General features: G+C 39.9%; 1 protein-coding gene across 8 annotated transcripts in view; it reads right to left on the bottom strand.

The window, feature by feature from the left end:
* OPN4 (opsin 4) overlaps positions 1-22645 on the bottom strand; it is a 48377-nt gene extending 25732 nt beyond the window's left edge. For 5 of the 8 annotated variants that reach the window (XR_011151675.1, XM_069019155.1, XM_069019160.1 and 2 more), the window contains exons 1-2: positions 22417-22645; positions 11998-12067 (exon numbers count right to left, since the gene is read on the bottom strand). Coding sequence is in view for 5 of the 8 variants with exons in the window: in XM_069019155.1 (XP_068875256.1) it covers positions 11998-12048 (51 nt within the window). In the remaining 3 variants the exon portion in view is untranslated. Of the gene's footprint in view, positions 1-11997; positions 12068-22416 lie in introns of those variants that run through there. The other 3 variants (XM_069019157.1, XM_069019158.1, XM_069019159.1) reach the window with 2 other exon arrangements.
* Positions 22646-27161: the final 4516 nt, after the last annotated feature.

Here is a 27161-nt window from a genome sequence, read left to right as displayed (position 1 = left end):
TTAACACCCGAGGCTCCACCAGCCGAGCTGGCCCTGCCCAATCCGAACCCCTACAAACAACAGATGGGGATAAGGTTCCAGTGGTGCACATGAGAGGTATGCTTGGAAAAACTGTTTGGGTAAAGTCTGCCTTGAGCAAAGACAAACCCATCCGTGGGGTTGTTTTTGCTCAGGGACCAGGTTGTACCTGGTGGGTGATGCAAAGGGATGGAGAGACCCGATGCATACCTCAAGGGGACCTTGTTTTAGGGTGAACTACCCATGGCTCTGTACTTGTATCAGTATCAGCATGTACATATGTATATAACTTAGGTGATGCTTGTATTTATATGGTTAAAAAGTTAAGTTTCATGTAACATGTTAGTATGGAAAAAAATTCGGGGTGGATAATGTTGGGGTTTTAGTTTAGTCCTAGTTTTTTTTCTGTTAAAGGAATTTTTTCCCATAGCATGTTGCTAGGAGATAAATGGCCATACTTGAGAGGAGATAGCCATACTTAAGAAAAGACAAAAGGGCCCGGCCAGGCTTTTGTTTTCACCTGGCGGGCAGTTCAGTTCGCTCTCAGCGTCTGGAGGGAGAAGCCGCGGAGAGAGGAGCTGCTGGTTCCCGTTTTCGGCGTCTTTCCTTTCTGCTGGGAACAACACCGGGGATCCCAGGGCTGCTTTCCCTGCCCTGCTGGAGGCTGGGGCTGTGGCCGCCCACCCCGCTGCTGCTTCGAGCCTTCGCTACGCTGTAGCCGTGCTTGCCCTGCCTGCCTGGAGCCCCGGGGGGTTCCCCTTTTGGATACATCTCGTCTGCCACCCGGGATTTGTGTTTGTGCCTGCCGCTCCAGCCTACCAGTCCAGCCTGCTGTTTCCGGGAACCGGGACCAGCTGCCCACCGGTTTGTGAAGCTCCTTTGTTCCACCCTTCCCCGGGATCCCAGGGCGCCAGAGCAGCCGCGTGTTCCCCGAGCTCGCTCCGGAGCGCCCCCTGCAGCCGCGGGGGAACCATCGCACCTGCCCTGCTCACCGGGAGCCGCCAGCGATCCCTGTCGGCTGCAAGCGGAACTGCACCCGAGGGGAAATAGCCTGACAGCCGAGAAGGCTGGGACTGGGTTTGTGTTTGCTGTTACTGCCATAGTTGTTGTTGTTTTGTTTGACTAGTTATATATATATATATATATATATATATAGTAAAGAACTGTTATTCCTATTTTCCCACATCTTTGCCTAAAGACCCTTGATTTCAAAATTATAATAACTCAGAGGGAAAGGGGTTATATCTGCCACTCCAAGGGAGGCTTCTGCCTTCCTTAGCAGACACCTGTCTTTCAAATGTTTTATAGATAAATGTGTCTAAATCCTTGCTGCAGCTCAATATGGAGCCTCATTATTCTACATTTACAGCCTGCTGCCACAGCTGCTTGCAAGGGAGGCAGAATTCTTCCTTGAGGGACAATCAGAGGAACCAGCTTGCTTCTTTAGGAAGAGACAGACTAAGGTTTGGTGCAAGCAGAGAAGGGAGTAAAAATAAATAAGCTACAGGGCAGACTTATTAGGGCACATAGGGCAGGACTTGTATTTCACCATGAAGTTTGTCAAGACCCTCCAAGACACTAATGGAAAGACAGTTGAAAAGGAATTCCTTTGCAGGCCAAACCAAAATCACGATTCTTAATTGATTTGTCCAGGTAACAAGGAATCCTAGATCAGATATTATACCCAGGAATATTTGATGCCTGCATCTGTTTCGTCTTGGGGATCCATTTATCATTCAGTTTCCTAAAAAGAATGTTTTCCAAATAGTTACTTCATAATTAAATAAAAAACCCCAAATGGACCAAACCAGCTAACCTCTGAATAACTTCTAGTAGAAGATATACCATTTCTGAAAGTCCAACACACATCCCCATAGCATGAGAAAAATATTTTTGTATAAGTGATAAAAGGACAACATGCAAAGAATTGAATTCAGCTATTATTGAGAAAAAACATCTGTTCTTTTGCAGAGTGAGGGAATAAAATCATATCACTTAATTACCATTCAGTTGGAGGTATTTATTACTGAAGTCCTACTAAAGCTAACAGTGATGATGGCAGGAGCAAGGCCATGCAAGCAAATACTCATGCTAAATATAAATCATACGTGATATAGCCCACTCCTCACAGTCTCACAATGGCAAGAGTATAAGATCAGGTTTAGAGTTATGGTTACAGGGAAAGAAGAAATTATCTTAAGGTCATTTGGGCATTTGAATATATTTCAGTGCTGATTCTGATTGATTTAATTGTATGACATCAATTTGAAAGCCAGGAGCAGAAAAACTCTGTCAAGGACACTTTCTCAGCTACTTCTGCCCTGAACATGGCAGATGGATTGTATCTAATTTGGTGTAAAACAAGACAACAAAAGGGAAAAGAAAATAGGGAGCACTATGTGGTTGCTTTTGTGAATTCATCTAACTCTAAACTGTTACTGGTTTTGCAGAATGTTATAACGGAGTAGAGCCCAGTTCCAAAACATTGCAAATTTGGCAGTCCGGGATGAACTTTGGCAATATAACAAGTGTCTTTGTTCCTAATTTCCCTACAAACCCAAGTAAGGAAGCCACTTACTTACACAGTATGACTTACACAGCCAATGACAGTGTTAGGCCTTTTACATTACAACAAATTACGTAGTTTAGAAAAATTATCTGACCAGAAACACTGTAATTTCCTGGGGTTCCTTGTGTGGTGTTTGAACTGCCTACCTACAAGAGGCCTCAAACAACTGATAGCACTTATTTTTCTTTACAGGTCTTTGCTCTGATTTCTGAGCTTGCCTCTGTGGGCACTTGCTCTGTGATGACAGGCAACACAGAGTGTAATCCCCCCTCAATTATGGTTTCAGCAGGGTGACGCTAACTGCTAAGCCCTCTTTCCAGTAGACAGCAGGGCTTTCCATAGATGATGCTTGTCCTGTTGAGCAATTTGGATAACAGATTTTGTATCCTATCTTCCGGATTTAATCTCAGCCACAAGCAGCACACACTGCTTTCACTCCTGAAACTCTCTTAAGCCAGTCTTTATGTCAAGTTAAAATGTAAAATTTTGGCAATACAGACACTTGTCCTAGGGAAAGGAAAGGGACAACTAATTAGATCTTTCAGTAGAATAAGGACAAGATCAATTTTTAATTTTCCAGTGTAAATCACTGTGTCCCCAGAATGCTTTTCCATTTTGCCATGAGCTCTCCAGTCCCTTTCTCTGTCCCTGCTATGTTCTGCTATCCTTTCTCATGTGTTATCCATCTAATTTAGTCTTGTAAGCACCTTCGCTCAGGACACTTCTTTATTTTTCTGTAATATACTGCAGATATCCAGGTTTTATTAAAAAATAGATTTTAAAAACTTGAAAAATTAGGTTGGTTTGTGTTTTTATTATAAACTTTTAGACAGACTTTTGTAAAAACAGCACATGAACAAAACCTGCAGTCCTAATAATATTCTGAGAGGCAAAGTCAGAAAAAGGACTTCTGAACTCCTTTGGTTCAGGTTTGTGGGGTGGGATAGAGAAAATTTTTAGCAAACCCAAAAAATTCCATGCTGAAGTGTTATCATAACAGATTCTCACCTTCCCACTTCCAAGGAAAAATTTCTTTCTCTTTAGTATATAAATACTCAGAGCTTTGATAGGACTTACCTGAAAAAGCGGTCCAAACAACTTCCTTGGGTAACTGCACATAACAACTCTTTTAACATTTACATAAGCACTCCACTGTACTTACAGATTATGACAGAAATTATGGGGATTTCCACCCTGAATAACAACACAAGAGAGCATTATGTTTGAACTGCTAAACAGCAGTTTAATGTACAAGAACATCTTGTTTTGATTGTCTGCAACATATTTGATGCACTTTGCTGTTAGACATTCCTGCTTGTCTTCTGCCCATGCAACTCTACTGAAAAACACTGCTTATACAGCCTTTTCTGAATTAAATAATAGTTAAAGGAATAAAAACAAGATTTAAAAGTTTTTATTATGTTTTTCATTTTTGCACTACAGCATTAAATATGTACACGCTCCTTAACTGTCCATTTACAGTCCTATAAATGCCAGCCTTGCCAGAGATCTACATGCTACAGCTTTAAGTGACAGAAAACACTTACTGTTGGGGGTCTAAGAGGCAGATCCATCAGGGTGTAGGCATTGGCTTCTGAGTCATTCCATGCATTGAAGGCCTCCACAGTTTTGGTGCTCTTGGTGTCCTCAGAGGGACAAGAGATTCCCTTCTGAATGGGCTGATTATTCAGGTGAACAAAATCTAAGCAAAAACCAAGAAAGAAGAGCTGTCCTCTGAATTTAAGTCAGCCACTTTACCTTCGTGTGTGTGTGAGTGAAGCAGGCTGTTAGATTCCTTGGAATGGTGTGAGATCCAGTGCAGAATTTCTCACAGGAGCTTCAGATTGCTTCAGTCCATCATCAGCTTAGCAAAGGGCAGCAGCAGCAGCTTCCATTTAAATACAGGAGAGGGCAGAGTCCGCACATGCCTAGTTTGAAGCTTGTTCCATCCTGATTCCAGCTTCACTTTAATGACAGTATAAAACTGATGCTCACTTAAAAGTGCTGTTATCTGTTTTTTTGCCTTTGACAAATTTATGTCTGAATTCTAATGCTATAACCACACTATCCCTGTATGAACACAAAGAAGTTAAAAGGTGGAGTCTCAAATATTGGACCTTACGGTTCTTTTTCACCGTATTGGTGAATTAGTTTTTTGCAGTCTACTTTTAAAGAAGATGCATGTGTACAGTTCTGCTGAAATTGTCAGAACTCAAATAGATTCTGATATTTAACAATGTGCTTGTGTGCACTTCTGTCTTGTAGAATTTAGGTCATGGTTGTTTGTTGGTCCACTTCTAAAAATAAACAAAACATACGGATAAAACCTGACATCATCCTTTTCTGCTCTTTAGTTAAAAAAATCCAAACCAAACCAACCCACACAAATACCTTAGGCAGAAAACAGCAACGATCCACCTGTTTCAAGAGTTGCCTGCTTTCTTTTCAGTTGTGTTTATGTAAAGTACACATGAACAGACCCTTATTCACACAAATCTGGCTTTACATTCCACTGTGCAAAGAGAGATGAATTGCAGTATTCCCAGTTGAAGGCCCATTACTGTTGTAAAGTGAAGTTTAATTGCAATAGAGAATTAGTCACAGTGTGTAACAAAGCTCTTCTAGCAGATACTGCAGCCTGAGTATCACAGAATTTAGGCCTTCCACCCACTGTCAAAATGACCCTGATGCAAACTATTAGCTTCACTGCAGCTGGTATTAAAAATAGATGATGTGAACTGTTCCTGGAAAGCCTTTGTGAGAAGGCTGTGTTAGTAATGGTGGGAACTGCATTCCCCCAGCTCTGCACATGTACCTTTCCTTAAATGAACACCTGCATTACCTAACCATAAACAGAAGCATTGCATTTTTTTGCATGAATGGGAGCTGTGCCTCTAATGAAAGGCACTCACCTATAGCGTTGCATTTCCCTTGATAGTCATTTAAGGAGTGAAGCCATCCTTGTTGTCACCAGGCCACTGAACATTAACCAGCACAGATGCTCCTTAGACTCTAGAGGCTCTCAAACTGTGACACCTTAAGGATAGTTATTAGCAGGCCCATTATGAAAGGCAGAGAGGTTTCATTGCAGTGTTGGTAGACACAGCCAAGCAAGATTTCAACCAGCTGTGGCAGAACTGCAGAGGTGGCTGATCGACTGACAGGTTTGACCTTTGCCAACGTCTGAGATTCTATGGTTACTTTTTAGAGTGTGCTTTTCCCTTCTTCTCTGTGTGTGACATCAGACATGAATATCAGGGCAATGGTGGATGTGACATTACTGGTATGAACTTCAAAAGACATCAGTGTGAACTGGAAATCCATCCCAAGCACATACACAGTGCTTGCACTGTAAGGATGTTGCAGCAAACAATGGTGTTGGACATTTTGAGGGACAGAACCTTTTTGGAAGATAATTTCGCATTTTACTACTAAATAGTCAGGAGACATCATTAGAGAAAGCCACAATGTGAAACTGGCAAAGGCTCATACTATCTTCAAATGAAGCTTATCGAGGGAGTAGAGCAGAAAGTACATAAATGATTGACGTGCAGGAGAAATGAGACAATGGGAGGTCTCCCATGTGTGAACTCTGTGCTCAAAGGAGTTGCTTACAGTTACATCCTGATCTTGTCAAACTGATAGGACAAAGTTCGAGACATACAATCTTCAAGACAAGCATAAATGCTAGATCAGATATGATCTTTGACTTGACATTCTCATTTTCTTTGCTTAGATCCTCTTAGTTTGCTGCTTTATATCTTAGTTTTGGACAATGCCAACACTCAATCTGTTTACCTACAGCTTGTGCATAAAGTTTTCCTTTTCCTTGAGTCACAGATGACATTTTTCTTCTTATTTCCTCTCAACAACAAGTCAATGCACTGAAAATACTTCATTTCCAGTTAGCCTGGAAGCATCAATTTTTTTGGCATTTTTAGGAGAGCCTGTAATATATTTGGCAGAGTAATGAAATCACAGAATAAATATTTATTTTAAGTAAATTAGACATTATAGAAGCTGTCTGTCTTCTTGCTTCATTAGATTTGGTGTTAATGTACATGCCTTTGCAGAGAGATTACTTTGATTAGTTCACCAGTTCCTGAGAGCGTATTATGAATGAATATGCAGTGTAAAGGAGAGAAGGGAAATTTTCCCACTGGGAAGCAGATGCTAGTCCAAAGAGGGCTACTCATTTGGTACCCTTCCTTAGCCTTAGGACTGTGTTTCTGTGAATGCTAGGCACTTGGAAGCTAGGGAAATTATTTCTGAAAATTGGACCCTAACACTCAGATTCATGGCCAGTGATGTTCTCACACGATGGTAGTTGTGTGATCCTTTATTATGGCCAATTGCTAGAGGCGATTCGGCTGCCCTGTTGTATGTGTGATGATGCAGCTTCCATGGAAGAAGAGGAATCATCCTAGAACAGTGTAAGGTGTGAAGCATAAGACATCTCATTCTCTGTCCCTAGGGCATGGGGAGTCAGACAAAGACACATAGCTAATCATTCACAAAACTTTTTTCTCTCAGGTTTGCTTTGCTTTATATGCAGTGTTAAACCAGAGAGAACAGTCTGAAGTATTCAATTGAGCAATAATTATTCTTCTTTATAGCTAAGGCTATTTCACTTGAAGTTATCAAAACATTACACTTGTGGATCTGGAGAGAAATTTGACCTCTCTCTCTCTCTCTCTCTCTCTGTGTCCCTTGTTTATTCTCTACCAAAAGCTTACCTCAGTTGTATTCCTGGGAAGCCTAATGGAGAAGACATATCAGTTTATGACCCAGGTACTTTCTTTCCAAAGGCATCAGCTCATCCTAAAGCTTTCAAACGTTTCTGCCACAAGTTTTGTGTGTGAAACACGCAGAAAGTTCACCTGGCTTATGGCCCAGCTCTGAATTGCCCTCCAGTCACTTCTAGAAAAAGGAAAACCTATCCACCATTAATCTCTCAGGATTCTGTCACATTGAACTATGGTGAAAGCAGCCTTCCCACCTTGAGAGTCCTGCCTTCGGCTGGATGCCAGCTACCCACCAAGCAACTCCATCCCTCCCCTCCTCAGCAGGATGAGGGGGGAAAGGACAAAATAGGATGGAAAAAAACGGTGGCTCAAGATAAAGGCAGTTTAATAAAACAAAAGAAAAGGTGTGTGTGGAAGCAGAGGAAAAGAAAAGACTTATTCTCTACTTCCCATCAGCAAGAGTTGGCCAGCAACTTTCCAGGAAGCAGGGCTTCAGTAGGCACAGCAATTATTCCAGAAGACAAACACTGAAAGAACAAATGCCCCCCACCTCCTCCTTTCTCTTAGCTTTTATTGCTGAGCAGACATGGTATGGTATGGAATATCCCTTCAGTCAGCTGGATCAGTTGTCCTGGCTATGGCCCCTGCCAAGGTCTTGCCCACCCCCAGCCCACAGGCAAGAGGGGAGTGTTGGAGAGACAGCATTGCTGCAGTGCCAGCACTGCTCAGCCACAGCCAAAACACTGGGGTGTGAGCAGCACCTTTCTAGGTACCAACACAGCACAGCTCAGGGAGGGCTGCAATGTGGAAAATGAGCTCCAGCTCATCCAGACCCAAGGCAACCTCTTGCTGCTGATAATTTACTTCTGTTCACAGATTTTTATAAATTACAGGCAAAAATAGCAGAAAGACCATGGACTCTTGGACCCTTCCAGGAAACTGAGAAAATTGTCTAACAGAAAAAGGGAAAGATAATGCCTGGGTAAAATTTAATTAAAGTCCAAATGAGTATAAGATTTCTTTCACAATGATGGGAAAAGAACTCATTGTCCTGTTCGTTGGTGGGGAGCTGTGGGTGGAATTAGGTTTTAGCTCATCTACAGGAATACAGAGTGCACTGCAAGAACAGGTACTCTGCTGCCTACAAGATAAACTGACTGTTTTTGGGAAATGCCGAGAGTTAAAACACATGGGGCATAGTCAGCAAGGCATTAATGACTTTAAGACATCTTTACAAAGGCTCACCTGGGCTTCTTTAAATTATCTGAAAGATCACCTAGGTTTCCAAGGCCAGCATGAGGAAAGAGGAATAGACTACTCAGAAATGGGAAAGGTAAAGTCCCACTTTTCTTTGAGTGCAGACACAGGTCTAGGGTTTGAGTTACCACAAAGGAGGCATGCACAGAACAAAGTTGTTGGGTATTGTTAATAAGTTGAGTGATTTTATTTTTTTCCCCATTGTCATGTGGGAAATGATAGTGACAATTCCTGAAAACATCTTGGGGAAGGCAATTCTCAATGCTCAAAATATGCTCTGCTTGCCCACTAGGCATGCTAGGTAATGGTATAAGTGATGGGATACAGAGAACAGCTATTGATTTTTCATTTGAGTGTCCATCCATTTGCAGTATCTGCCTTTCAAAAGGCAATATCACACTGTAAAATCTGAGTCCATAGAAGCCTTCCCTACACAGCCTCCCCTGTACAGTGTGACCCCTGGGTCTCTGGTTTGGTATTGCTTCTCAGTGGCTGCAACATCTGAAAACATGTTTCTCTCAGAAGCATTTTTAGGGCCCTATTTTTGTACTGGTACATGCAACAAATAGATCTGCTTAGATATGCAGGTAAAAACTGTTTGCTCATTTTACACAAAACTCTGGTTTCAACCATCTATGTTCTTTTTGCCTTTTAACAGCAAAGATCTGTCAGAGGGGAGCTCTCCCACTTCTTAGCTGCTCTCAGAGAGTGCACCACAATTTTGGCACCCCAAACAAAAAGGCAGGGAGAGAATTGTGTAATATATATCTTCTGTGTGCTCTATTAATCATAAAAATTAAATTTAGTTCTTCATGCCTGCAGCAACTTGGCAAGGGGACGGGAAGCAAGAAGACCCTTTGGAAATAAAATTGTTAAACTGAGTACAAAGTTCTGTGTGGCCTTTCGTGGGAGCATACTCTTGGGACTACTCAAAAATCAATAGACAAAATAGAAAACAGTAAATCAAATCAACATGGTTTCTGTTGTGCTGTAGAAGTGAGTAATTCACCTCGTGGGTAGTTCTAATTTTGTAGGGTAGCCAAGATCTATGGTGAACAGCAAAGGCACAAACTGTAGGGTGCAGCCAGCAAGCTCTAACACTGGGCTGTTCAGCCCCACAGCAGGAGAGGGAGTACCCCAGGGCTGGGTGAAGTACACAAGGGCCAGACCAGAAAGGATGGTTTAGAAAAGTCCCTTCAAACACAAGTTTTTTTATAATATTTAGCAAAACCAAAATCTTTTCCACTGAGATGAAAAGATTCTGTCAGTGACCTCTCCAACAATCTGAATGTAGCCCTGAAAATGGCATTAGGCTGCAACTCTGTGGCAAGGCACAATCCAGCAGCTGCTCTGCCTTAGTTCCTCCAGCTGTATTTCCAGCTTCCTCTTGGGGTTTATGACTTCAAGGCCAGGTAGCTTGAAAAGGTCAGCCCACCTCTGTTCCTCTTGTTCTCCCCCACAGAATCTGAACACAAAGTAGTTCACAAAGAGCTCTCAAGACCAGCCAAGTTGGATTTGCAGTGCCTCCAAAAAAGCTTCTTAACCCTGATTTATGGACTGAACTCTCAGATTCACCCTTCCCTGTCTCCTATGGCTTACCCTCTGTGCAAAGCCTACCCTTCTCCAAGGAACTCTGGTTAGCCAAACTCTTTTCAAACAATTTCAGCTGGAAGCTTCCCTACTTCCAGTTCCCAAATAAGAGCTCTCACCTCACATCTGTGAACTAAAGCCAATTGTGCTGGTGCAGTTTAGTACCTACTGTAGTCAGGGAGAAATCACATTTAAAAAACAATTGAAAAGTTGCTGTATCATTGCAGGAAAAAAGAACCTCCCCATCTTTTTGGCAATAATTAGATACAAAACTTAAAGAAAACTGCCCTTATTACTCTCTTCCTATTAATAAACCATATCTCTATCACAGACAAGTCAGTCTACAGTGGGTGGAAATGTAGGGTTAGCACATGGTGGTCTCCAAGCTGCTTGGTCATTTTTGCTGAAAACAGGCATTATGAAAGATTTGCTTCTGCAGAGATGCAGCAGAATTGTGTGTTTCCCAGCTACAATACCACTCCAATAAGAGGAGGATTACTGACAGAGAAGGGGTAAGAAGTAAAATTGCAGAGAAGTTGTATCAAGCATTTTCCCCCTACTGAAGTGCACACAGCGGCCAGTGGCAGACAGCAGTGCCAGGATTTGGTCAGCAGTGGCAGAGAGCTTGTACTGCTTTCAGGAAGAACTACTGGTACCATTTGGTTTCTGATTATTGGTTTTTTACTCCCATCTGCTTATGTGGTAGTTACTTCTGAAAGAACTCAGTGACTCGAGCCTCTCATGGGAGGGGTTGCAGAAATATGTAAGACAAAGGACAGTCATGGAGACAGCCAGATCTCTGATGAATAGACTAAAGAAAGAGGAACAGTATAAAGCAATTTGTACCCACACACAGCAATCAGAATGAAAACCCTGACATTTGAGAAATAATAGTTCACAATAACAAGAGGGTAAACAAATTGTGGTGTCATTGGATATTAAAGAACTATCATCTTCCTCCTTAGATAAGAGCACTGTTGTCCACAAATGATCTGCAGAGAATACATATGCTGCCCTGATGTCTCTACAATTATTTTTTCTGGCACATACTGTCTGTCTTACAACATCCCTGTGAAAAAAATTCTATCATTTCTAGAAATAACATCAGTGGTTATGTATGGGGGAAAAAAGCAAACCACAATTGTCAAGCCACTGGTGAGAGAAAATTCTGTTGCTGCACTAATAAGCAGGTGTCTTAACTCTCAGCAACTCCCAGCCATTGCAGCTGCCCTGTTTTGCTGTTCTAGACTGCACTGTGCTTTCAGGAATTGGGGCAGGATGAGAAGGAAGACCACTCACTAACATCACCAAATTTTCAAAATCTTGTATTTGAATTCTTTCTGAAAACAGCCTGCAGAGTGAGTGAAAATTAAAATTGCCAGAGAATATTTTAGCTGAGTCTCTATGAGATTTCAGTGTTCTACACAAAACAAAAGAGCCAGCAGTAGCCTGCACCAAATTCTGCTTCAGCTGCAACAGTGTTCAAGATTTGGGCAGGATTCAAAAATGGCCACCGAGAACAAAGACATTATGAAGAGTTTGTCCCTGCTGCAACTTGAAACTCTTCACACAAAACCTGAAATCAAACAGACCTAATGCTTAGGCTAGAGCAGAATCTAGTGCAGATCTACTATCAGAGCTTCTCAGTGTACAGAAGTGTAAAGCCATATGACTGTTTCTTTATAAACTCTTCTGCCAGGGCTGTCATCCAGCCTGTTATCACCGTGGACTCTGATTTCCCAAGTGTCCACATGAGGCCTCTAAATGAACAGCTCCTTCTTTGTTTAGCTCTGTGGTGTGACGTTTATTAATACCTACTCTGCTAAATGCCTCCTCTGGATCCTCAGTGACTTCTAGTTCAGTTGCCATGACATCCTTTTACTCCAACCTTAATTAATGGAAAGTACAGGACAGTTATCACAAGGCTGCAGACAGGATACAAGTGTGCAAGTGAGACTGTGTTCAACTTAGTCTAAGCCCTTTTCATTTTGATCCTATCCTCTCCCAGCTCCTTTCTTTAACTGTTGTTGCCCTGCATCCCTTTCTTTGACAGCCCTCCACCTTTCTTTTATCTTAAATCAGATACATATTCTGGTTTTCACTCTCTATCTCCAGCTTAGCTATCATCTTTCAGACAGCTCTGGCTTGCCAGCTCTCTCATCCTGTCAGCCAGTGATACCCATTTCCATCATTCCCTGAACACAGTTTCCGCCATGCATGATTTGCTTGTCTCCATGCAGTTCTGCATGCTGGTGGCAGTGGCAGTGAGAGACATTGACAATAGCTGGGCTGCAGGCACACACAACCTGCTGGCCATATTGGCACCACCAACATATATTGTCTGATTTTACCTGCCCCTATCCTACCAGTACACCTCAATTTCTTGTCTCCTTGTACTTCATAACAAGCTCTTTGGAGCAGAGACTTTTTATTCTATGCTGGGATCATGTTTTGACTTGCTTAACATTTCTAAGCATCAGAATAATGCAAATGTAGTGGACTTCCATTTTCTGGCAATACCATGAATTCACTTAACAAATATACTCTGCTTAATTTTTTTTGGTGATGAACTTGTGAATAATTCAGTATGACTACAAGCAAACGTCAGTGTTCTGTTTTAATCAAAACATGGACAGCTGAAAATGGTTTTCAGAGTTTAAAAAGCAGAAGAGTAAGCCTTCTGAGTAAACAAACATCTCAAAAGCAAACCTGTATGAAGCGATAAACACTGGCACTGATCCTCAAAGTCAAACTACAATTTCTCACTTTAGTTTTATGATTCTGCGTACTCCCTTCAGAACTGGAATTCCTGCTCATGACTTGCAGATGATGTTGCAAACCACAAAAACATAATTGGGTGATAATTTTGCTGCACAGCAGACAAACATAGACAAACATGTCATCTCTACTTACTGTAAGAATTTTTCACTGAAATAATGTCCTGAAATTCATATATGTGATTGGGAAGTCTGAGCACTGCACTCTTTCTGCTCTTTCAGATGGCTACAAATGTGCTTGAAAAAAGAAAACACATTAACAACATACAGCTTTGAATGTAGACTTGAGTCCCCAGGACACTTGAGCAATTTTGCACACCACCGTAGAGTTTCCTTCTTGTACAAACTGAAAGTTAAGGATGTCACCAGTAGGGAGTGACTGACATCTCCCTGTGTAATAAACAGGTGGATTCATGGTGAGGAACATCAGATTTAGACAGGCCTTATCTCACTCCTGAGTGAATGACTCAGCTACTTCTTTTCCTAGGGAGAAAAATTAATGTGCTCTTTTCTAAGCAGAGTTTCAGTAATGGGACTTAAGACCACAGAACACCTCAACAAAAAATGGACATTTAGAGGCATTTCTCCCTGATCACAAAAACATTTTTTTTTGTGTTTCTACCCCTTCTTGCAGCTTCAGTTACAAAATGTAATTTAATAATTATTCTGACTCTCTCTTTCCCCCCACCAAATCAAAACTCTATCCAGACAAAAAGTTAAGCCTTTGCCCTTAATACAGATATATTTTACATACAAATGCATTGCTACTGCCTTTGACTCAGGAGGTGAAAATGCTACTTTTTTAGTGTTCATTTATAGTAACTAATTGTCAGGGAGAAGAGGTAAACAAAATACAGTCACTTCTGTCTTCACAAATTTAAATGAAGCTCAACACATCCTAACCATGCAATCAATACAAATGCCTGCTATCATATTCCTGACTATGGACATACTTAAAAGCCCACAAAGTCTCTTCGTTTTCAAATTCATTGATTTGTGGCACAGTTACTTCCTTGGATTTCTTTTAGAGTGAGAGAGCAGGGCTGTTTGTCTCACAGTTCACAGAGAAACATCCTTGGGCAGTAATTGGAACTTGTTACCATCATTAGAAAACTGCAGAGATCTCAGTCTGCTCTAGTATATTGCAGAGAGCAAGTAAATAGTGATAATAGTTGGTTACTCCATGAACAAAAAAACCTCATGGGAGCATTCTTATGTTCAATACCAGAGAAACTGAAACCTATTTTCTGAGCATGAACAGTGGAGTATGAGAATGGCCATTCTGAGTCAGTCCAAAGGTGTGTCAAATCCCACATCCAGTGACTGAAAGCAGCGTGCCAGGAAGGTGTCAAGAATATGGTGAGATTTCCCTAATATACTCTTTCAGCCTCAAACGGCATGCAGCTCAGCAAGTCTGGGCTTCTCAACCCATATTTCAGTGATCTAAATCAAACATTGATGGGGCTTTTGTGGGTTTGTAAAAGGATTCAGGATGTAGGTAGGAATGTAGTTTCAGTTGTCAGTGTAAGAGTCTGGGAAAAGAAAGGCTGCAGTCTGAACCAAGTTATTTTGGTCCAAGCTAAATTGCTCTTTAGCTTGAGCACAAGCACAGAAATCTGAAAGCTAACACAGCCTCTCTCAGAAAGCTTTGTATAATTTAAAACACAGTCATACTACAAAACTAGTTTTCAGCCCAGCTTAGCAATTCTCTTTATGATAGGCAAGTACCTTTCAAAAGAGTTGACAGAATGAACCAGCTGAGACCCAAGCTCGCTTTCCTTCCTTTCTTCTAATTATTGGAAAAGAAATTATTCCTCTTAAAATGAATTCTTGCTTCACCAATTTTAATGAAACATTTTATTTTTTTTTTAATATCCCAGATAGTCTTTTTAACAGCTCAGCTTTTCAAGGTTTGATGATCAGATCTGAGATTCACATTCCAGAGAAGTGCCTGCAACTGAAGCACCCAGACTATCTGAAGATTAAGGAACATGGTTTTTGTGTAAGAACTAGGTCTAAGAATGGAGAAGCTGAATAGAACTAAAAATCTAGCACAGTAATGCAACATAAACAGTCACTATGCTGGGAATAGTTTCTAACCACTGCTGTTTCTCAGGCTTTCCTTGTATTTTTATGGTGCTTCTCAATTTCTTACTTTTACTGCTTATTAGACATTACAGCAGTAAAAGACTCATCACAATTCACTGAGCATAGAAAAATAATGAAGAGGAGACTATTAAAAAACTGTTCTTCATTCTCCAAGTTTTCTACTGGGATGAGGTTCTTAATTTTTGGTAGCCAGTAGAGTTATGTATATATGAGAAACATCCACTCATAGGGAGATGATTGTTTTAGTACTTTGATGATCATCTGTGCATGTGCATTTTGGAGCCCTGGTTCTAGAACTTGACCTATATATTTATTGTGAGGTCACTTAATGTACTTTTCTGAAAGTACATATGTAGGAGTCAAAGATGCTGGTGATCTTTTGTGCAGGGTACTTATCTAGCTAACTCTGAGGAATAATTTGCAATTTGCTTTCTTAGAATTGTATGAGGCAGAAGATTGACACTGTTTAAATTCAGGATACAACTTATTTATTTACCAAAATATATAAACTATTCCGTTTATTTAAATTAAGTTTAATCTTTTTACTTCACAGAAAGGAAAACTTTTTTAACCCCTTGTCTCCAGCTGAGGAACTTTCTGCTCCACTACATACAGAGTGTGTCACTCTGTCTCTTTGCAGAAAAATAATGGTTATTAGGTGACAGGTCTAACAGAAAACCACCACCACCCAGACACATGAAACCAAGTACATTTAAAACTTCTATAACTCCTCTTTTACAATCACCTGCACTTTTATATGAAAGTCCCAAGTCTTAATTTACACAGGCATGTGATGCTTGTGTTTCTGTCCCACAGCTGATGGAGGTGATAAATTCTCAAAGCTGAGAATTAACTTGACTGAATCTTGCAGACATTTGATAACCTGGTATTGAGTAAGATTTCCCCAAAATGCCATTTAAGTACTTAAAAACTCCTGACTTTGAAATATGGTGTAGATTATCAAGTGCTGACAGCAAAATATGAAGTCAAATTATTATAGCCATGCAACAGAAATAGTGAGGGACTTAAAGTGCAGGTGATGAGCTATACACTCTACTAAAGAGTAAAATGTCTGTAGTCTACAGGGACATAAGCTATCAGGCAGCTGTAGAACAGCACACATAAAAGAGTCAAAGATACGTAACTTGTACTGAGCAGAGATGCTAATGACTAAAGTTTGGGTATTCAACATATAAAGTAATTCAAAAGTGCAAACTAAATGTTATCTAGAACACATACAATGTAATAAGTTACTAGTTAAACAGATAAAAGGAGTCAGAGTTCATAGTCTTTGAATTTAAGAGACTGGAGAGCTGGATCTGGGTTTATGGGGCTTGGTCACAAACCCAAAGTGCACTGTATTGCCCTGCATGAATCGTGAGAAATCCAGCACCAAGTTATCCATACACCTGGGCACTACAGAGAATCTGGAACCTGAGAGTGGTGTGATAAGGAGCTGCTTCAATGACTGAAGAGCCTGCCCTGCAGCAGCAGCCCGTGATCCCTGGGGAGCAGGAGCAGCCATGGGCAGAGTCAGGCTCTGGAAGGAGCAACACACATGAAACACCATCCTCTTAACATTGAAAAAAATACTGCTGCACATGCATGAGTTTCCCATTTCTGTACTACTTTATACTTTCCAAAGTTTAGAGCCAATTTCTCTTGCAGAGAAGGTAGGTGGAAAGCACCTAACATTTAACTAAGTATTAGAAAAAACATAATAAAGGGGACAGACGAGCAAAGGAAGGGGTCAGCAAGGAAGTGACCAAAGCCAGCAGTAAGGTACCATTCATCTAACAGAGGTGCCAATCCTTTACTCTCTAGGAACAGAAATAAATCTGCTTTCAGCATTAATCAATAATGCCTGAAATCAATAATACATAGCAGACTAATGGAACTGAAAGGTCATTAGTGGCATGGAAAGCTTACTTACTAAAAGCAACCTGCATAAACAGACATAAGCACTAGTCAGAGAATGGACAACCTTGCCTGTGCAAAACCCAATATTATATCTTCAAGTGATATGAAAAGCAAATTCTGGGGTTTGGGTTTTTTTTTTGGCATGAAAAGAACTGTCAAAATAAGTCTCTTGATAGGTCCCTTTCAATATTTTTTGCCTGAAGCTTCTAAACTAAAAATATCTTTGTTTCAAAAAGGTTATGAGAGGATATTCAGGGTTTTTTCAGGTTACACCAGTAAAAAATATCTAATTGAACTGTTTTTTCTTAAGGGACAGCAATTTAGGAACAGTTTACTAAAGCACTAACTAGCACCAGAAGTTAATATGGGAAGTAATGAAATACAGTAACTGTGCCATGTTGCTATCTTCCCCTTTAGCTATGTGAAAAGCAAAATACTTTTATCTATTTTATCTACAAGAAAAGGCTGTTCCATTACAGGAATGTTTTGTTACAGAGTTTTTCTTACTCTTGACATAAAGAAAAGAACTGCAAGTGCTGTTATAAGACTAATAATTCAAATGTATCTTGTAAAAGGAACACTCAGTGACACAAAATATGTTATTCCTAATAATGTTTCTGACATAATATTTATGTGAGAGGATTATAAATTTGTAAAGCAAGTCTGTCACGGGAATGATCTGTGCAAAAAAGGGACTCCTCTGAAGAGCAGCTGTACTCAGACAAGAGTGGCCTTTGAATGTCCAAAGCCGATGGAGAAGGTCTCTTGCAGGTTTTGCTCACCAAAAAATTGATATCCCTCATAATGATATGAGAAAGAGAAAGGGAAGAGGTATCTTTCTCACTGCCACAAGCCACAAAGGGGGAAAACCAAAGATAGTTTTCTGGAAAAAAATGAATTCTGAAATTCTGTATCAATTTTTTTTTTAAAGCAACCAGCAGACATTTGAGACTTACAAAATTTAATGCAAATACTGGTCATGTTACTTCCCTCCTCCTTCTAAAGATTTATTATGGCCCCACTACTAGTTTACTTTCCTTTGTTTTATCCCTTTGGTCCTTTCTTTTTGTGCCTAAAAGTTATCATTTCCTTGAAAGGCAAGTTAAAAACTAAACTATCGGGAAAAAGCAAATTAGGTTAAATCACAGCTAATGCAAATTCTATTAATAAAACTATTTTCAAAAACTAGGCAAGTTATAGATGAAAAGATATAAAATAAGATTACAGAAGGTCTGTAAGAACCAGTGTGATAACTTAATATAACTGGGATCACTTAACCTCTATTAAACCTAATAATATTAAAAAGCTTATGGTAACTGAAACTAAAGCATATGCTAAGTCATCTTGATTTTCATTTTATGTGTGTGGTAGATTAAGGCATAGCCAGTTTTAACAGCCCCTTTGTTGGCCAGGAAAGTAAATATTAATATGCTCATTTCACTAATGAACATAGAGCCTCGCTAAACAAGTGAATAATTAACAGCACTCAATCCCTACAGGTCTGACCAGAGCCCACTTAATGCTGTCCCTGCTCTGCTCTGTGGGGTCCCGCGTGCCCCCACAGACGCACGGGTGGGTTCAGTGTTATAGTCGGTAGCAAAGAGTCGAGAAGAGCATTTATTGCTTCTATACTGTCAAAGCTTGCAGAGGCAAATACCAACATGATCCTAAAGCTCACAGTTTTATCCAGGGGTGGGGAAAAGACGGGACTAGGGAACGGGGACCAATGAGGAACTCTGGGGGAGTGACAAGGGGTAGAGGCTGACAGCCAACCGGGAAATCCAAACTGGGACAGATTAACATAACAGAACAAGCATCCTGGGAGAAGCCTTTCTGGTCACCCTAACACGAAGTGGTTCTTGTGGTACTAGGGATTTGTCTTACTGAAAACTCTCCATCCCTTGTAATGTATGTTCACCAGCCACCACACCCACTGTGTTAGACTAAGGCATACTCTGGTAAAAGCAAAACTTCGAGGTGACTTCTCAGTCCAAAGAGCTCCAGCCACCCCTGAACATATGTTAAATCCCACCACAGTAGACATTTGGAGGGGTTGGGTTCTTTCAGGAGTTTGTATACGAAGAGAAGAATAACTTTGTACAGTATTGCACAAAGTCTACCAGTGCAGAAGATGGCATCCTAGGGGTTGGAGTCCTGCTGAAAAGAAATTGAGCGTAACTGGAAGAAATTAACAGTAAAATGGCCTCCTAATATTACACTTGTTACTTTTTAAATGGTGTTTTGTGAAAGCTTGATAGTTCAAGCAATAGTTCATTTACCCAGCTTACGCTGTTCTTGTTCCACTATTAATATTGCCTTAGTGATTAAGTATTTCTTTTGTCACCTTTTTCACCTTACTCTGTTCTTCTCATACCAATGAACTTTTCTTTTTCCTCTCACCCTTCATTCCTTTCCATTTTCCCAAGTTGTATCTCTCATTCATTCCATTCTCCTACTTATCCTTTTCTTTCATTTCAACATCTTTTAGTCTTTGAGGAAGAACAGTTAGTTTTGTAAGAAAATGGAAAAGCACAAAAGTAAGCTATTTTTCTTAACAGGGAACCATACCTACAGCAAACTAATGTGGGAGAGTTATTGCTTGGAACATCAGCCAGTCCCACTCTAATTCTGTGTCCAAGAGCTCTTTGCACACCCAGCAGGCTAACAAAGACACAGACTTTTTAACAAGACCTTTAAAAAGCTTTCACTGAAATATTTGGTGCAGACTTAGGGGCATTTGTTTTTTTGATAATGAAGGCAGCCTCCTTTGAGGAGAATGACTACTTAATTATAAGATGAAAACAAGAAAATGTGGCTTTCTTCCCCCAGAGTAAAGACACACTACTACATGTTGCTGCATATAATGCACTAGTTGAACTAATATAATTTGGAAAAGCCTGTGCTTATTCTGAAAAATAATCAGCAGTTTGAAAGAAGTCCATGCCCTGTACTATCAGAATATCATTATATAGAATTTATTTTATAGATACAGCTGTTTTGTTAAATAGATGTTGACCTGGTTATTTGTAAATTAGTTCAAGAACAGCTAATTCTGCTTTTAGAAGCTAGACAAGGAGAGTAGGAATATTTTCTTTAAACCAATAGCGTTAAGGTGAGCTTGTTGAAGTACTATAGAGTCTGTTTTACAATCTAATATAGTCTATTGAACACTAAACAATGAAACTAGGATTTGTTCCTTCATTTGATTACACTGTTCCAGCAAATACAATCACAGAAAGATTAACTACATTCTGAGATAAGACACAGGGCACAGCCAGAGGCAGCTGTTAAAGTTTCATATCTTCACAAGCAATTAACTATGTCCAAGTAGTGTCTTATACTTGGGAATAGAAGGGATAGGCAAGAGCTTGGTCTGCATGAAGAGAGCTAATTTTGATTTCCTTGAGTACAGTTTCATTTGAATAGCTAGTGATTTTTAATGCATTTTTAAGGCATTTTTAATGCATTGACAAGGCATAATACCTTTACTTACGACCTATTTTATTACATGACAAAACTACAGGGCCTTTTTTCCATCTTCTGCAGCAGGATACCCAGTGTATATTTGTTACATTGTAGCAAACATCTGGGGTTTTTTTAAGTGAAATGATAGCTCCAACTAAGAAAGGCTTTCTGATAATAATACGGCAAAAAGCATTTTAACAAAGACCTCTTTCTTGATTATCAGTTGTGATGAAAGACATAAAAGAGCCTTCTGTAAAGAGAGAAAAGTAACCTTCTCTGGTTGAACTTGTCTTTTACCTTAACAGAACCTGTAGAGGTCCAAGTTTCTCAAACCTCTCTCCCTTGGTTCTGCTTTGGAAGTAATGTTTGATATAGTCTCAGTTGTACACCAGTTTATTCCACTACTGCCACTTGGTCTAAGCAATTCTCAGTGCTTGAAAAGCAAGTTACACCATGACTCGCCTACTGTTCCTTAATATGAATAGATTATATTACCTGTTAGAATCTGATTAATCACTAAGTAGATCTCTAGGACATTCAATTTTGAAAGAAGCACTTACTCTTTCTGTTACTTCAAGCCACATGTTCTAGTGGACAGAAATTGTTCAGGTATTCTGGAAAAGTACCATATGATTTTTCTAGCCAGCTTATCAATTTGACTACAGCAAAAGGAAAAAGCAGCAAAGCAATTTCTTAGTTATTGGAGAGAAGACTGAACATTCTGACAGTAATAATCAGGAGAGTTAAGACAAAATATCTGAAATGTGAACCACCCATGAGGAGCTCACTTTGTAAGGAAGTTCCTCAGTTGGGAGCTGAAGAAGTGAACAGTCTGGGTCATTAGAGACAAACTGAGAACCATTGCTATAACCCACAGCAAGCATCAAATTCCTGCTCCTAACATACTACAGTATTGTCCAATTTAATAGGCAAATTTTAATTAGCAAAGACAGCAACAGTTAGTCTGTTTGTCAAAGGTTCTGGGGCACTGTCACAAGACTGGAGCTATACAAGAGAAACCAATTAATGAAAAATTAAGTTTGAACATGAATAGCCTTTCTTAAACAGAGCATTATTGCAAGGGTTCTAACTTTTGCTTAAACAGTAGAAATAATTATCAGTTGCCTTTGCCAGAAGCAATTTTTACATGTAATAAATCAACACAAGATAACATACATCAGTGATTCCTACTTGCTACGTGTCACAAAATTATAAACTGAGAAGACTTGTGCATACTTAGTGAGCCTTGTTACCGTCATCTCAACCCTGAGATTCAGTTGTTGACTAACTCATGGAAAGCCTACTTCTCCCAGTCTTGAGAATTTTGAGGATCATAGTGAATGCTGAGATTTCTAGTTTGGTACATACCAGGAGGGATGAAATTGTTTATTTACTTATCACTTAATAGCAAATACCCTTACTTTAAGCTATTACAGAATTAATATTTTATCTCTAGAAAAAGATTAACACCAATTTGAGTTTCATATAAGAATCACTGCAGTTTATACAACAGTGATTTCTAATGTGAATGAGAGCTTCACATATATAAATAGAAGAATACATTGCTAATATATTATTGAAAAAATTGAATAGGAGGCCTTAAATGAAAATTGACTTCGTATTTCTAAAAAAGCTGACTACAATAGTCTGAACTAGTTTTCAAAGTTCCCTAGTAACAAGGATCACAGGATCAAGGTCTTTTCACGTAAAATGTTTTTAGTCATAGATCACCAATAGAAGTATTATTAAATTAAGCACATTCATAAAAGTCTTACAAAGTTAGTGCTATTCATTTATAAATATAAAAAAACATTAAAAAGTACTCGAAGTATGATTTTCAGCAAGTAAAGCTGGTGTTAAAAGGTCTGCATCAGAAAACACTAAGGGGTCAGCACTGGAAATCAAACAGAGCAGCACAACCAGGAGAACAGAGACCTCCACCAGCCAGGGTCCAGCCCCACTTTACCTGAGAAGCTGCCAGGTCGAGGGAGAGCAGCAGGAGTCCAAATCCTTAGGCACACTCCCAAGGACAAGAAGGCAGAACCAATATTAAGCTGAGAAAGTACGTTAGACTATTACTTGCAAGGATAATAAGGGCAAGACATCTCAGGGAACTATTCTAAAGTCAAGTGAAAAAGCCAGAGCCAAAGACCAAAAACAGTGAGACAAAGCAGGGCTAGAGCTGCAGCCCAGTAGTAGTCCTGCAAAGGGAAAAGAAAGGGAGCATCCAGGGCTGAGCTAAATGAGCTCCTCGTCAGGAGGGGTGGGTGGGTGCAGCAGGTGAGGCTGGTCAGGGCAATTAGGGCCTGTTAGTTCACACCGGGTTCTGAGAGTTTGAAAACACTCTTGCTCCCCTGAGAGCAGCTGGTTTGCTAATTTTTATAGCTCTTCTTTTACCTTTTCTTGCCAGACGCACTAAGGTAAAAAGTTAAAAAGAAAGCATCTCTTTCAAGATTACAGTGTGATCACACAAACTCAAATTACATCCCCAAGTATTTCTTTTTGCATTTTAAATTCGCTATGGTTTCTCTTCAAGTTCCTGATGTGAATTATAGTTAAGTGATTTTCAGCCTCTCTTTTGCTCTCTGTAACTTGGACTTTAACAAGCTGTCAGATCAGATAGACATGAGGCCGTTCATGCTTCCCCTTCATTTTATCGACGGAGCAAATGAATGCTGTGAATCAAGTACAAAACAGAGGACATGTCAACACCATACAATAAGCACCATGCAGAGGTGCTAGTTTGGATAGTGGAAGCAGAATGGAGATGTCAATACAGCACTTCTTCACAGCTAGTTACTGCTGTTGAGCAGGGCTTTTCAGTAATGTTAACTGTTCTAATCATAGTGCTGCACTTTCTTCCATGACTTCTTTTACCACTTTTAGATTCTTTGCGTGGCAAAACAGCATATGGTATAGGACACTAATAATAACAAAGGAAAATACATGGGGATAGTAGTCAAGAATCTGCACCAGCTTGTACTCTGGGATGTCCTGATGTTAGATACACAAAGATCTCTGGTATTGGGAAGAACACACATGTAGTGTGTTCTGCAAGGTGCTTTGGGGTAATTTTTAAAATAGCAGTTGGAGGGAGAGAGAATTGGCCACATTGATTCAAGGCTCACACTTTAAGGCTCCTGCCATTTTCAGAACAGTAAACCAAATGGATGCAAGTGAGCACAGGCAGAGAAAAATGTTTTGAGCTGTCACAAGGCTGTGAGGAATGTGATCACATGCTGTGTAGGCACAAGTCATGTGCAGAGCCAGCTGTGCCAATAATCACTTGAAAATTAAATTGTAAGAGCAATGGGGCCTGTGATATCTGTTTGAGACAGTATAATTCCTCAAATATATCCTAGGTCTGTGCAAATACAGTGTTTGCTTAGCTGTGAATTCTCTGAAGAATTGTGTTGTGTTTTTTTTCCTGCTTAAGATGAATGAAAATGTGCCAGGCCTGAGTGACAAGGCTTAATGATCCTAACTGGCCTCATCTGAGACTCCCACCCACACACTCTGCTTATTAACACCCAGGAGTGCTACTTAAACTCAGGTCTGAGCCTGTATAGCTTTAGTGACTACACTTCTATGTGATGTGGCCTTTTTTTTTTTTTCCTTAGTACTGCTACTGGTAATGCTTTATAGCTTGTGGAAATCTCCCTGCTTTTTCTTGTCTACTGTTCTTCAGACTGTTTCTACAGTTTGTTATTTATGTAATGTCCTAATACTTCCTAAAGGTATGGTTCTTCCTTTCTGTGTAATGAGCTAGTTCAGAGAACTGAAAATAAAGTGCAGCAAAAGTGAGTACAGGAAGCTGGTGGAGGCTGAGTATGAGTGATGTAACACTCTATTCTGGCTTCTTTATATATACCTATTAAATTACTCGTGATTTTCTTCCTAGCTGGTCAGGAGTTGGAGGGGTTTGGGCTGCTTTCACTACTTTAGAAAGCAGTTACAAGGCAATTGTTTTAATGAGGATTTCTACTTTATTTGGTGTTTGATATAGCCCCTGTTATTGAATCCCTGGAGTATAATAATGAGAGGGCAATCTATATAGTACTGTGAGTGTTTTGACTTTGTTTTATCTTAAAAGTGTTAGAAGATAAAGGTTTGTTATGGTGCACCATGGGCCAAACTGCAACTCAAATGTGACTACTCTAGTTGCATCAGTCAAGTCCTACCATGCTTTATGAGGGAGGCCTGCCATGCCAGATGCTCTTCTCATAAAGCAGGCTACTGAGAAAAGGGAAGTAATAACATTCCCTTTTCTCCAGTGCCACATTTCTCACCACAGAATGAGCTCTTTTTATTTGCAAGCTGTAAAAGACTGTAAGGGGCAAGGGGTTTCCATTTTAAGAGTGTCAAAAAAGAGGGTTTTCTCCCCTTTAAAACCACACAGAAGAAAGAAAGAAAAGGTAGGAAGGAAAGAGTAGTATCTTTTCCTTGTAGCTTAGAAATTAGACATGAATTCAGAGTCATGTAAAGCTATTCAGAAAGTCCACAGCAGAAATAGATGCTGCCTGATTCCTAGCTTTGTCTAGAAGTCCTGTCTGTCCTTGCTTGTACAGATGGCTATGTTATACTGGAAAGAAAAAAGGAAATTATTTCTGCCTTATGGCTACTACTAAAGAGGAAGTCAGTGGTAAATTGTGTGTTTGTGGGTGTGAATTTGCTGAGGGATGACCCAGCTGGAGGCAGAACTACAGCTCCTGGTTATAACTGCCTGGAAGGCTCTGATGCTGCAGCAGGTACAGCCTGGTTAGGTGCAGGCTATGGCAGCAGAAGCTGCCTCAGCAGCATGATTATGCAAAACAGACCAGATGGTTTTAGCATGTGGAATCTATTTTTTAACACTCAAGAGATACTAATGGTGATCTTCATAGGTGTTGTTATAGACAATATTTAAAGTGATTTAGTCAACCCTGTCTGATTACCAGATACTCTAGAAAAGGCAAGGGAGGAAAATGATACCCTCTTCCTGAGACAGAAGAATCTGTTTTCAGTGTAGGATTAGTGTATCAAGTATATTTCTTTTCCATCAGTATAGAGGAGAACCCTGCCGTTGAGCAGGAAAATTACCTTCTTTTTTCCCCCCTTACTTCTGCAGTTTTCACAGTGCCTTCTTCTTACAAGTTGTCTGCAGGTTTTTTTTAAATCACTTTTGCCCCACAAGACACTGATTTTTTTTTTTTTTTTTTTAAACAATGTTCTGTGTGCTGTTGATATGATGTGTCATCTGCCATGGAGCCATGGCCATAGGAATTAATGTTCAACCTAAATCACCAGTTTTTTCAGTGTGTGAGGCTTGTGTATCTCAAAGGATACTGCTTTGCATTCAGCCTTTGTGCTGTTCTCTACCTTCCTTAGAGCCTTTCTTCAACCCTTTAAAGGCCTTGGTGTTTCCCTTGGGCCACAGTCTGTGAATGATCTGTTTACCTGCTCTCAGAAAGCTTTAAATTCTTCTGCTTTTGTAGTCCCTAGTGCAACACCAACACCTTGGCAGAGTAGTACCTGGCTTCTCTTCTCATGCTTTCAGTCCCTAATACTCTGTGTGAATTAATGTCTCTTACTCTGTCATAACTGTATCAGGAGGAACAGTCCTGCTCTGACAGGGAAAAAGATCATACGCAGGAGAGGTGCAGCTTCTTTATCTGTCAGAACTTTACGTTGCAAATTGCCATGTTCAGGTTTTTTTCCCAAGGAATATGAAAGACAAACAATAAAACACCTAGGAAGGGATAACAAGTTGCTTATTAACTTTGGCTAGGAGCTTTTAAGTGTTTAGGGAAACTGAAGCTAAAAGCAAGTCTCTTGTTCTCATTGCTATTTTAATCTGAACTAAGAAGTTTTTTGTGTGTAGAAAAACCTTTAGATTCATGTCTATCTTAAATGCTCCCTAATTACTGATGGATTGTAAGCTATCAAGTAAATATTAAATATACACAGGCTTTTATATAAGGACAGACAATTGCAAACAGTGGAAGGGGTAATACTCTGGCATGTCAAGGCCTGTTTACAGAGTAGCTCTTAGGTACACTTGTACAACAAGCAGAGCCATTCAAACATACCTAATAGAAATAATTCTCACTGATATTTGGAGCTGTTATGGGTTTATGACAGGACCTACATGGACATTTTCCAAGCCACAAATTATATAACAGAAGAGGTTGGGAGCAGGCAGTGGATCTAGATATTCAAAGTCAGTGTGACACAATGCACTGTTAATAAGTAATTGACTGTGAATGCTATTCTCTAAGTGAAGATTGACTGTGCTCTCTTTAGGAATATAATTACTTAACTCCTTTCCTGAAACAGAAATCAAATATTTGTGGGAGTCTTCTGGAGGTGAAAAAAACCCCTCTTTTTTTGATTAATATAGGAATGTATTGTTATAAAATGTATTTCTTTTTAAGTATAAAGTAATGTTTGAGTAAGTTGCAGTCATATGATGATGAATCCCTGAGGATTGTTGGCTGTTGAAAAGGTGTAAGCTTGATTTGAATTACTGGCTTGTATGAAGCAAAGAAATATGATGGTGTGGTGCTGTGCACTGGGCCAGTCTTCTGGTGCTGGGAATTTGCCTGTGAGGACTAAACAAACCTTTTTAGTCTAGTTTATTTATTCATTCATGTTTGTGCTTGCTTTCCTTTAAAGGAATTGAACCACACTGCCTTAGAAAAACCAAAACTTTCTGCTGATTTATCCCAAGAG

The sequence above is a fragment of the Aphelocoma coerulescens genome, chromosome 6 (assembly GCF_041296385.1).
Source record: "Aphelocoma coerulescens isolate FSJ_1873_10779 chromosome 6, UR_Acoe_1.0, whole genome shotgun sequence".
NCBI lineage: Eukaryota > Metazoa > Chordata > Aves > Passeriformes > Corvidae > Aphelocoma > Aphelocoma coerulescens.
The sequence above is the reverse complement of the archived record's forward strand: the minus strand, read 5'-3'. Positions and strand labels throughout refer to the sequence as shown.